This window comes from Euleptes europaea, chromosome 3, assembly GCF_029931775.1.
Source record: "Euleptes europaea isolate rEulEur1 chromosome 3, rEulEur1.hap1, whole genome shotgun sequence".
In the NCBI taxonomy this organism is placed as follows: Eukaryota; Metazoa; Chordata; class Lepidosauria; order Squamata; family Sphaerodactylidae; genus Euleptes; species Euleptes europaea.
This window is the reverse complement of record NC_079314.1, coordinates 81,192,334-81,204,184: the sequence shown is the minus strand read 5'-3', so window position 1 is coordinate 81,204,184 and position 11,851 is coordinate 81,192,334. Positions and strand designations below refer to the sequence as shown.

General features: G+C 44.4%; 1 protein-coding gene across 1 annotated transcript in view; it reads left to right on the top strand.

The window, feature by feature from the left end:
• The first annotated feature begins 6,470 nt into the window (after nt 1–6,470).
• The window catches only part of POC1B (POC1 centriolar protein B), a 28,128-nt gene continuing 22,747 nt past the window's right edge, over nt 6,471–11,851 (top strand). Inside the window, exons 1-2 of the mRNA XM_056846851.1 lie at nt 6,471–6,510; nt 9,958–10,042. Coding sequence (XP_056702829.1) covers nt 6,496–6,510; nt 9,958–10,042 — 100 coding nt within the window. The 5' untranslated portion in view covers nt 6,471–6,495. The remainder of the gene's footprint in view (nt 6,511–9,957; nt 10,043–11,851) is intronic.

Here is an 11,851-nt window from a genome sequence, read left to right as displayed (position 1 = left end):
CCCTTGCTCTTACCTGGATGGCCCAGGCTAGCCTGATCTCGTCAGATCTCAGAAGCTAAGCAGGGTCAGCCCTGGTTAGTATTTGGATGGGAGACCACCAAGGAACACCAGGGTTGCTGTGCAGAGGAAGGCACTGGCAAACCACCTCTGTTAGTCTCTTGCCATGAAAACCCCAAAAGGGGTCGCCATAAGTCAGCTGTGACTTGACAACACTTCACACATACACACACACAAACTATCCCTCAGTCTTTTTTTTTCCTATCAAGGGTCCCCAAATTATTATTATGGAAACATACAAGGGCACTACCCATTGAAATCTAAAGAATTTATCATGCCAATAAAGGTGACTGAAACTGAAATCTAAAGAATATAAACTACCTAATTCGTGTTTCTCAGCCCTGTGGTATTTGACATTGGTCTTAGGCTTCCCCAAAGGCTCTCTAACTCTGACTACTTTGTGGTATACGGTAATTTTCAGGATCTAAATTTGTACTTTTTGGGTCAGCTAACTGTGAATATAGAACAGAGCTGGATTTAAGCAAGATTAATGTGCTTGCTTGGGAGCCATGCTCTGTGTTCATCCTAGAACAGGCTTTCTCAAATGACCTTAAAGGCTGCTGTGGATCCACAAGCACACTCATGGGGAGTCAGGGCGTCCTACAAGGACAGAGTCCTGCCATCTGAAATCAGAGCGCTCTCTGTTTTCTAGGAGTGTGGGCAGTGACTGTTCACCTTGGTAAAGAGACAAACTGTTTCCCCGTCTTCACAGTGCTGCTGCCACCTGCAGTCACCTAGTTTGCAGATCACATCCGAGCCCTGGGCAGAAAACATACTATCGGTTGCTAGGACTGAATCGCTCAGCCCTCAGAACTCTGGTTGACTGGCACCAGGGTGGAACAGCCCTAATGCAGTTGTCATAGTTATTTCCATTGTACCACTGAACTGGCTTTCACTTTGTTTTTTTTCCCAATGCAGAGGATTTCAGCAGAGAGAAAAAGAGGTCAATCTGTTTCCATATGCAGCGATAGCTAACGGCTGTTTTCAATTAAAGGTTTTCTGTGCTGCTGGCTTTTTATGTTGCTTTGAGCAGCTCTGAAGCCTTTTCTAGGACTCACCTGAATCCTGTTCAGCTGGAATATCTAGACATTAACCACCGTGGTGAGCCAGCGTGGTGTAGTGGTTAAGAGCAGTGGACTCCAATCTGGAGAACCGGGTTTGATTCTCCAGTCCTCCATGTGAGCGGCGGGCTCTAATCTGGAGAACCGGGTATGATTCCCCACTCCTACACATGAAGTCAGCTGGGTGACCTCGGGCTAGTCACAGTTCTCTTACAGCTCTCTCAGCCTCACCTACCTCACAAAGTGTCTGTTGTGGGGAGAGGAAGGTGCTTGTAAGCCAGTTTGAGACTCCTTAAAAGGTAGAGAAAATCAGGGTATAAAAAACTCCAACTCGTCCTCTTCTCTTCAGTAAGAAAGTGCCCTGCGGCCACCAGGACAAAATTGCTTCCAATCAGAGTCAGAGTGCTATAAACTCTGGTCAGAGTCATTTGAGTTGTGGCCCTGTAGAATCATCTATCCTCAAACATCTGAATTTATAGGCTATGCACAGGCATTACAAACAATTTTCATAAAGCTGTTTTTAAAATATACTTGATAAGGGTTCTTGCATTGTTTGGAGGATGGATGCCTCCAAGGGGCACTTGTGGTTTGCTGCTGATGCTTTGAAATGGGATTGTCTAGAATGTAGTGTGCTAGTTAGAGCAGAGGGGAAAGTATAAAAGTAAGATTTTTCTGTTAGATAGTCGACACATTCCTGTTTCTGGAACTGCTGACAGAAGTACTGTAAAACTAGCTTAAAACTGCAAGAAAAACATAAAAATGTCCCTGCAGAACAGGAGCTCTTAGCTACTGTTCCTGCTGCAATGCCATCTTGGATTGTCAGCTTGTTAGGTAGTAAAGTGTACGGTGGTGGTTCTGTGTGTGTGGGTATTAACGGAAGACAGGAACGGGTGTTTCTCATTCTGAATCAAACATCAATTCTATTTATTAAGCAAATAATCACCTTTCTGCAGTAAATATACCCAAAGCAGCTTGAAGAAAAATGGACTGCATTTTGTTTATTGTAATAAAACTGATACCAGCTAAAGCTAGCAGTGCTGAAAGCATTTATGTAGTTAATTAGCTTGAAGTTAGTTAGTTTTGTATCCTGCCCTCACCCCCTGGCTCAGGGCGGCTCACAGCATGATAATCAATGTAATAAATACAATAAAATTTCAATAAAATCATAAAAATAAAACAATTTACAAAAACAACAATTTTACATCCCCATAAACATTAGACAATGAAGCAGAATGATGTTCATTTTGTGGCATAGAGTCCACGGCAGGGCCTGCAGACAGTCAGGACCCCCACCCCCCATATTAGTTGGTAAGCCATACCAGACAAGCAAAAAGGTGGGGGAAAGTAGAGTAGGGAGGCCAGCACTGATGGAAAACTGTAGCTGTCCTCAACCATAGGCCTGGTGGAATAACTCCATCTTGCAGGCCCTGGGGAGTTCTTTAAGATCCCGCAGGACCCTGGTTTCATTAGAAAGGGAGTTCCACCAGGCCACCAAAAAGGGGAGTTCCACCAAAAAATCCCTAGCGGAGGACAGCCAGACACTCTTTGGGCCGCACACTCTTTAGGGTAGGGTTGCCAGCTCCAGTTTGGGAAATATATGGAGATTTTGGGGCGGAGCCTGATAAGGACGGTGTTTGGAGAGGGGAGGGACATCAGTGCCTTAGCGTCCAATTGCCAAAGTGGCCATTTTCTCCAGGTGAACTGATCTCTGTTGCCTGGAGATCAGTTGTAATAGCAGGAGATCTCCAGCCACCACCTGGAGGTTGGCAGCCTTAGCCATGAGGTAACTAGAAACAGAAAACTATTCACATGCTCTGCACTTTGAGACATTCACTTTACTAAGTGCATTAACTTTTAAAAAGGTAAAGGTAGTCCCCTGTGCAAGCACTGGGTCATTACTGACCCATGGGGTGACGTCACAGCCTGACGTTTACTAAGCAGACTATGTTTACGGGGTGGTTTGCCAGTGCCTTCCCCAGTCACGTACACTTTACCCCCAGCAAGCTGGGGCCTCATTTTACCGACCTTGGAAGGATGGAAGGCTGAGTCAACCTTGAGCCGGCTACTGAAACTGACTCCCGTCAGGATCAAACTCAGGTTGTGAGCAGAGCTTTTGACTGCAGTACTGCAGCTTACCACTCTGTGCCACTGGGCTCTTTGCTGTAACTTACTTCTGAATATATATGCATGCAACAGTTTACTTCAAAAGCAGGCTGGACTTAACTGCACTGATGTTTTGAGTCTCTTATAGCATAGTAACAACAAATCAAATTCTGACTTATGGCTTCAGCATGTAGGAACAAGTGTTCCTTTTTCTATGGTCTTTGTTCCCTGCCCATCGTTCTAGCTGAAGTTCAGTATCAGTATATGTATTTTGTAGGAGCCTGTGTAAATATCTGTTGTCATATGATACTGTTCAAAGGTAGGGTGGTACCTTCTGTGCCTCATACTTAACAGGATCATGATTCTGTTTATTTATTTAAAATGTTTGTTATATAAGCCAACTCAAGCCTTGGGAAAAGATGGGGTATAACTAAAACCATAAAACCTCAACCTAATAAAATCCCTGCACCCAACACCCCATTAAAAGCTCCGGCGAACAAAAGAAGCATTACAGCAAGGTGCTCCTCTCAGATCCTCAGGGAGCCCATTTCATAAAGTGAGAGCAACAACAGAAAAGCACAGGCCTTTGCTGTTGATCCCAGGTAATCACACATCACACATGATCACACATGAAGCTGCCTTATACTGAATCAGACCCTCCGTCCATCAAAGTCAGTATTGTCTACTCAGACCGGCAGCAGGTCTCCGGGGTCTCAGGAAGATAAAGGTCTTCCACATCACCTACTTGCCTAGTCCCTTTAACTGGAGATGCCGGGGATTGAACCTGGGACCTTCTGCATGCCAAGCAGATGCTCTACCACTGAGCCACATCCCCTCCCCACATTGCACTTACTGAGGGAACAACCAGGAGATGGCAATCTGAAGACAAGTGACACACAGGGAAATATAGGGAGAGATGGCCCTTTAGATATATTCACTGTCAGTCACTAATCCCCCGTATGCCTGTTTGGTGTATGTACAGAGCAGCTAGCAACCAATCTGGGCCCATGGATGACTGAGAAGGAGGCAGTGACAGAGGAAAAGCTGTTACGCTTTCAACCTAGATCAGATAGGATTTGTGTCTCGAGTGCTAGCTGGGAGAGAACCTGTCTCAGACTCTGCCTTATGTGCAAGCAGGCTAAACCAGTGAATGTCTGGAGAGAGGATTTGGGCTGCCAGAGGGGTAGGCTGATGATCCTTTCTCGGGAACAAGTTACACATTGAATTGGTGGCTGGAAGCAGCTTTAGGTTACATGAAAGCTAATAAACAATCCCTGCAAGATAGTTGTTACTGGTGCCTAGAAGGACTGACACAGGAACTGCAGTTCCCCAGGTCTGGATGGGATTGCTTAAAGGGGCAGGTTTGAAGCCAGGACATGATGCTGGAACAGCAGTGGCCAGGAATGCCTTTCACCAGTCTTGGTTGGTGAATCTGCTGCAACCTTTTCTGATTGGGAAAAAAAGGAGATCTTTCCAAGGTGGTACACGCCCTGGTAGCATCTTGAGTAGATTACTGCAATATGTTCTACATGGGGCTGTGCTTGAAGAGTGTTCAGAAGCTACAATGGGAACAGGATGCTGCAGAGAGAATTCTAATGGCTGAGTCATAGGGATCATATCACTCCAGCCTTGATCTACCCACAATGGCCCTCAAGTTGTTTTCAGGCCACATATAAGGTGCTGATATTGACCTTTAAAATCCTATATAGTTTGAGATCTCAGTACCCTTCATGCAAGGGAGTATGTGATGTACATGCACACATCACTTTCTCCCATGCAAACAATAATTTTCAGGGGGCCTGTTTTAAGTGCTCTCATCATCTGAGGCTAGGCAGGTGGCAACACAACAAAGAGCCTTCTTAGTTGCAATACCAACATTTGTGGAATTTCCTTCCAAGGAAGATTCATCTGACTCCTCTAATATGGTCATCCACCAGTGGGTGAAGACATTTCTGTTTTAACTGTGTTCCTATTGTGACTCTTTTTGTTTTAATTGCTGGTTATCATGCATGTACTGTTTGTTTGTTTTTAATTGATTTGCATTTTTCTTTTTAACCATTTCCTGTTTTACAGGCCCTAATCTGGAGACCAATATTTTCAATAAATGCATTCCTTTGCAGCCCAACAGAGCGAGTTTCGTGTTGGGTTTCATGTTCGAATAACAGGACGAGAGTAAATCGTGGCGCCAGAGGTATACTCCTTCATGCGGGTGGTTTTCCAAAAGAAAGGAGAGGATTAATTGCCCCCCAGTATGAAATCGTCTAATCCAGCAAAAGCCTTTCTAAATGATGACACCAGCTGCTATTAGGGAATTCCTTCATTCCTTCTCAGCCACGCCAGTTGAGAGTGGCGATCTTTCCTCCAAAGCTCCTGGCTAAACCCTGCACTTCTTCTCTACCCTCTTGCCCCCATGCTCTACGTGAAAAGAGAGGAAGACGACATAACCCACTTTCACAGTGGGTAGCCGTGTTCGTCTGTCTGCAGTGGTAGAAAAAAGCAAGAGTCCAGTAGCACCTTCAAGACTCACAAAAATATTTTCTGGCAGGGTATGAAGTATCTGAAGAAGTGAGAGGCTGCCTAGCCTCAGATGATGAGAGCACTTAAAACAGGCCCCCTGAAAATTATTGTAATGGTCAAATAAGTTTGCATGGGAGAAAGGGATGTGTGCATGTACATCACATACTCCCTTGCATGAAGGGTACTGAGGTCTCAAACTATATAGGATTTTAAAGGTCAATATCAGCACCCCATGCAGAACATATTGCAGTACGAAGCATCTGAAGAAGTGAGCTGTGGCTCACGAAAGCTCCTACCCTGCCAGCAAATATTGTTGTGAGTCTTTAAGGTGCTACTGCACTCTTGCCCTTTTTTACTATGACCCACTTTAGCAGATGCCTTTTTAATCCCCGCCCACAAACTCACATCCGGGTACATTCCGTTGCTAGGCAACGCCCCCCGCTGTGTCTTCAGCCGCCGCACCACAGCGGTTGCTTTAAGGCCGAGTCGAGCGCCGATTGTATGGATGCCAGAGCTTGGGTTTGAGCGGCTGGGTGGGAGATTCTCCCCCCCCCTCCCCTCCGCGAGCAGCTTCTCTGTTTGGGGGAAGAGGGATACAGCTTGGGCTGGCCTCGCGCGGGCGGAGCTTAAGGCTTCTCTTTTCGAGAGGGCCGGGATCGGGGATCGACTGAGGCGGTCTGGAGCGCGGGGTTTTTGACAGGGGCCCGGCGGCCTGCGAAGGGGACGGAGAAGCCGGCCTCCCGCTCCCCAGACGCGGATGGCGTCAGTGCTGGTACGAGAGGGGAGAGGGGAGAGGGGAGAGGGGAGGGAGAGGCTATTTCCCCCTTCCATTCGTGGCTTGCCGTCCATTTCCACAGGCTCCTAGCTCACACGGAGATTGTCTATGTAATATATATATATATATATATATATATATATATATATATATATATATATATATATATATATATATATATATATATATAGTATTCAGCTCACACAAATTATGCAAAAGTGGGATGTTATCATTTACAAGTGCGGGAAGCCAGCAAGAATAGCGATGCATGCAACAGCGAAAGCGCTTCATTCATCCGGAAGGCGCTCCCCGGCCTTGACGTTGTCCAGCTGTGTTTATGCTTCAGTCTCGTCCTCTTTCTGGAAGAAAGAAATAGAAAAGTCATTGTGCTTCAGTGTTCCTCCTCTGACGATGCCTGCCACAGCTGCTGGCGAAACGTCAGGAAAGAAAATACCAAGACCACGGTCACACAGCCCGGATAACCTACAAGAACCGATGAACTCTGACCGTGAAAGCCTTCGACAATATCATTGTGCTTACCTTTAAAGGACTTTCCAGGTTGAAACGGACCATCTGTATTGGTAGCTCTTTAGCTACACTTTATCTTTGTACCTATTTTGTTGCATGTATCTCTATTATTGTTGGCTTCTTGCACTTGTAAATAATAACGTCACACTTTTGCATAATTTGTGAGAGCTGAATACTATTTTTTTATACATAGCTAGTCTACTTAGTATTGGGTGCTTCTTTTTGCTAAACACGGAGATTGTCAGCTAGTCCAAGAGAGCCAGCGTGGCGTCGTGGTTTGGAGCGGTGGGGTCTGATCTGGAGAACCGGGTTGGATCCCCCACTCCTCCACACGAAGCCGGCTGGGTGCCCTTGGGCTAGTCACTCGCTCTCATCCCCACCCACCTCGCAGGGCGCCTGTGGTGGGGAGGGGAAGGGAAGGAGGTGGTGAGCTGGTTCGAGTCTCCCTTAAGTGGTAGAGAAAGTCGGCCTGTAAAAACCAACTCTTCTTCTTCGCTAAGTAAAGGGGGCCTTATTGAGCAAAGACCTACAAACACCCACACCCACCTCTCAGGAGCCTTCGCATGCCCAAAGCTCCTTAATTGCAAACCACAGGGGGTTACCGCACTTGTATTCCCAGCGATGTATTAAGAGTTTGAAACTGTTATAAAAAATACTGTTCGCACTTTCTATGTATTCCCACCGATGTATTAAGAGTTTGAAACTGTTATAAAAAATACTGTTCGCACTTTCTATGTATTCCCAGCGATGTATTAAGAGTTTGAAACTGTTATTAAAAAAATACTGTTCGCACTTTGTTTGGTCCCTTTAGCTGTGAAGACGTCTTCCAACCGTTTTTTAGCCGTGGCATCCAAAAACCCTTTTAAAGCGATGTGTTTTACAACATTTCCAAACTCTTGATACATCACTGGGAATACCTAGTGCGGGAACAGCCAAAGTCTTATGGCACCTTGAAGACTGACACATTTATTGTGGCAAAACAAAGCAGTAATCTTGTGGCATTTTGATGGCTAACCAAGTTTCATTCTAGCATAAACTGTGGTCGACTAGAGCCCTCTTCTGCAGCGGCAGATTCATGAAGTGTTGCTCTCAGTCTGCAGGGTTTTTGTGCATATGTGTGCTTATACCACGTGCACAGAGAGGGAGATACTCTCTCAGCTGACTAAGGGTAATACTTCATTCATATGGTGAAGTGGTGTAGCCCAAAACTGGGGTCCTGGCCTGGTGCCGTTCGAGCCAATGAGACCAACACCACACTCGCCAAAATGGATACTATCATACACTTGTCAATTAGAGACTGGCATCAATGCTTGTTGTTTTGGGTGCGTGACAGCCTTGTGTGAGCTGTTCAATGAAGGCATGACTCCTCCAAGGAGGGGCCGTGGCTCAGTTGGTAGAGCATCTGCTTGGCATGCAGAATGTTCCAGGTTCCATCCCCAACATCTCCAGTTAAAGGGACTAGGCGAGTAGGTGATGTGAAAGACCTCTGCCTGAAATCCTGGAGAGCCGCTGCCGCTGAGTAGACAATACTGACTTCGATAGACCAAGAGTCTGATTCAATATAAGGCAGCTTCATGTGTTCATATGAGACTCAGATCTGTTGCCTGATGCTTGTTACATTGATGTTCTTCCTTCTCTCCCCCCCCCCCCCCAATATCTTGCGCTGTAAACTTAACCAACATAATGACCAGGACAGCATTTTTCCAACATTTTTAATGTAAAGGTCATACTGGCGAGAAAATCATTGCTGAAGATTGTGTGTATCTTGGTCATAAGCATGCTCTTTTTGAAGTAAGGGGATAATTCACATGACTGATATGCATGTGACCAGTTTATTCTGCCCAGATTGCATTGCTTGCATGACAGAATTGTTATCTGGATTGATTATTGTGAACGCAAGGGTTTTGCATGCAGCCATTCATCTTGTACAAAGAAGGTTTGTAGTGGGAAAATTGCTACAAATTACAAATGTGCCATGCAGTCTATGTGCTTAGTGCAATCTAGGAAAAAGATAGGCCAATGAATCCACCAAGTTTCATTGATTTATATCTGTGGTGGGGAACCTTGTCTGCAAACGTGCCACAATTTATGGATGAAGTAATACCACTCTAGTTATGTGCTAAGCTGCAAATGCAATCTTGTTTGACATGTTGCCTTAGGATACCATAATTTTACTTCTATTGACCTGGGGAGCAGATGAGTATGCATTGGAGAGACAGGCAGATGTATGAGCAAGGTTGTGAGTCTCCCTGATTATATCCAGTCATATTAAGGACTCACACTGTGGGTGCCTACCCATGATTTAAATGGAAGCTTTAATACTGTAAAATTAGTGCTGAATAGTTTAAAATCAGGTTTTACAACTCAAGTGAATTGCAAATCAAGCTGCAAGTTTATCTCAAACTTTCAAAAGAAAGGGTCAGTGGTTCTTGTAGGTTATCCGGGCTGTGTAACCGTGGTCTTGGTATTTTCTTTCCTGACGTTTCGCCAGCAGCTGTGGCAGGTATCTTCAGAGAGTAACACTGAAGGACAGTGTCTCTCAGTGTCAAGTGTGTAGGAAGAGTAATATATAGTCAGAAAGGGGCTGGGTTTGAGCTGAATCATTGTAAAGAAAGTAGATGTGCTTTCTTGTTCCGAAGTGTTTCCAATCTCCAGGTCTGTTGAAATATTTCCTCCCCGTAGAGGCGTTCAAAATATTGTCGAAGGCTTTCACGGTCAGAGTTCATTGGTTCTTGTAGGTTATCCGGGCTGTGTAACCGTGGTCTTGGGTCAGTGGGTTAATAATAGATAATTAATAATTTACCTACCAGAGAGGATTGTGCCGCCTTAAAGACGTAATAAGATTTATTGAAGCAATTTATTTATTGTTCCAGTAAACTGTGTGCCTATTTAAAATAAAGTGCTGTTGTTTTTTAGGAGGATCCTGTTTTGCTCCGTTATTTTAAAGGCCACAAAGATGCAGTAACCTGTGTTGCCTTCAGTCCAAATACTAAAGTAATTGGTAAGTTTGTTGCTGAAACACATATGAACAAAGGATTCATAGATCTCTTGTTGGAATTTCCATTGACAAATCTATTTTAGGTCAAAGTTAAAAAAAAACCCCAATGAAAACACTTCGCTCTGATAATGTGGTGAAATTGGAGTAGAAATTAGAGGGCTACTTCTTCCATGAGTAAGAACTTGAATATATCTTCAATATATAAATTGTCTTTTGTCTCACTTCTGATTTGTCAATTAGAAGAAGTACAACTTGCTTCCCCTGGAGGTTGGGTGTGAAAATTCCCAGTGGCTCAAAACGTGGGTGTTTGTTTTCTTATCTGTGACATAACTCGAGCAGTTACTGTGAAGGGCTTAGGACCCCCTGCAACTTTGAGCCCAGACAGGCATACAACAAAAGCCACTGATGTAGTCTAGAATGTATATTTTAGCTATCCTTGTGTGATATTGCTATCCTTAAAGTTAACTTCAAAGTAACCTTTGACCACTACAGAAAGTGTTAGTATGGATGTTACTGCTTTCCATATATTATTTCACTGACATGTACATGGAACACAGTTTCAGAGGGTAGCAGTGTTTGTCTGCAGTAGAACTGCTAGATTCAAATCTAGTAACACCTTAGAGACCATGCACACATGAACACCCGTGAAGCTGCCTTATAATGAATCTCAGACCACTGGGCCATCAAGGTCAGTATTGTCTACTCAGATGGGCAGCAGCTCTCCAGGATTTCAGGTGGAGGTCTTTCACATCACCTACTACCTGCTCCTTACCTGAGATGCTGGGACTTTCTGCATGCCAAGCTGATGCTGTACCACTGAGCCACAGCCTCTCCCCTACATTATTACTGCCAGTCAATTTACTGTATTGATTCTTCCCATCCTCATATTTCTATGACTGGCATAAAATTATTTTGAGACTGAGTTTGTTGTATGGTGAAACAGCTGTGTTCCAAGAGTAATTTGACTAACAACCAAACATTGTTCTAGTCTACTGGACAGTTTCATCCATTTTTTGCAAGTATTAAAATGGAATGCAAAATCCTGTTTAACCTCATTATAACATTATATATTACAGGTAGCAAAACACCACTTTTAATTCTTTGTCTAAAATCTTAGACACAAATTAGTGAACTTAAGCAGCTCATGAGAGAGAGGGCAGGAAGGGTTGCGTCAGTGCTTGGCTCTTGTGGACCTTTCTTACATGCCCAGGGTAATGCCGATCACCACTTTGGGATCAGGAAGGAATTTTCCTCCAAGCCAGACTGGCCAGAGATCATGGAGATTTTTTGCCATCTTCTGGCCATGGAGCAGGGGACACTGGAGGTGTGGTGGGGTAGTTGTATATTTCCTGCATTGTGCAGGGGGCTGGACTAGATGACCCTGAAGGTCCCTTCCAACTCTGTTTCTTATGTAGAAGTCACTCCAAAGGTTCTGTGCCAAAATTTCACGGAGTGGCTTTCTAGTTTAGAAACCCAGAGAGAAGGTAATAGCGGTGGGAATTTTTGATAAGGTTCTCTAATGGTAATTGCATGTGTCTTTTATAAATAAACCTCTTAGTTTCTGAAAATTGTAGAGATGCTATTTCCTTTTCTGACAGAGGCCTAGGTCTGATAAAATTAGTTAAGACTAGGGATGCTTGGTCACCAGCTTAGCTATCTCTAGTGCTCTTGTGTGGTTCAGGGGAATTGACAGTTACTTATCTTCCCCCTCTCCCATAGGCCACCATTTCTTCCCTAGATTTCAGTCTGATGCAAATTAACATTTATATTAGATTCAGCATTTTATTCCTACAATAACTCATGAATTGGAAG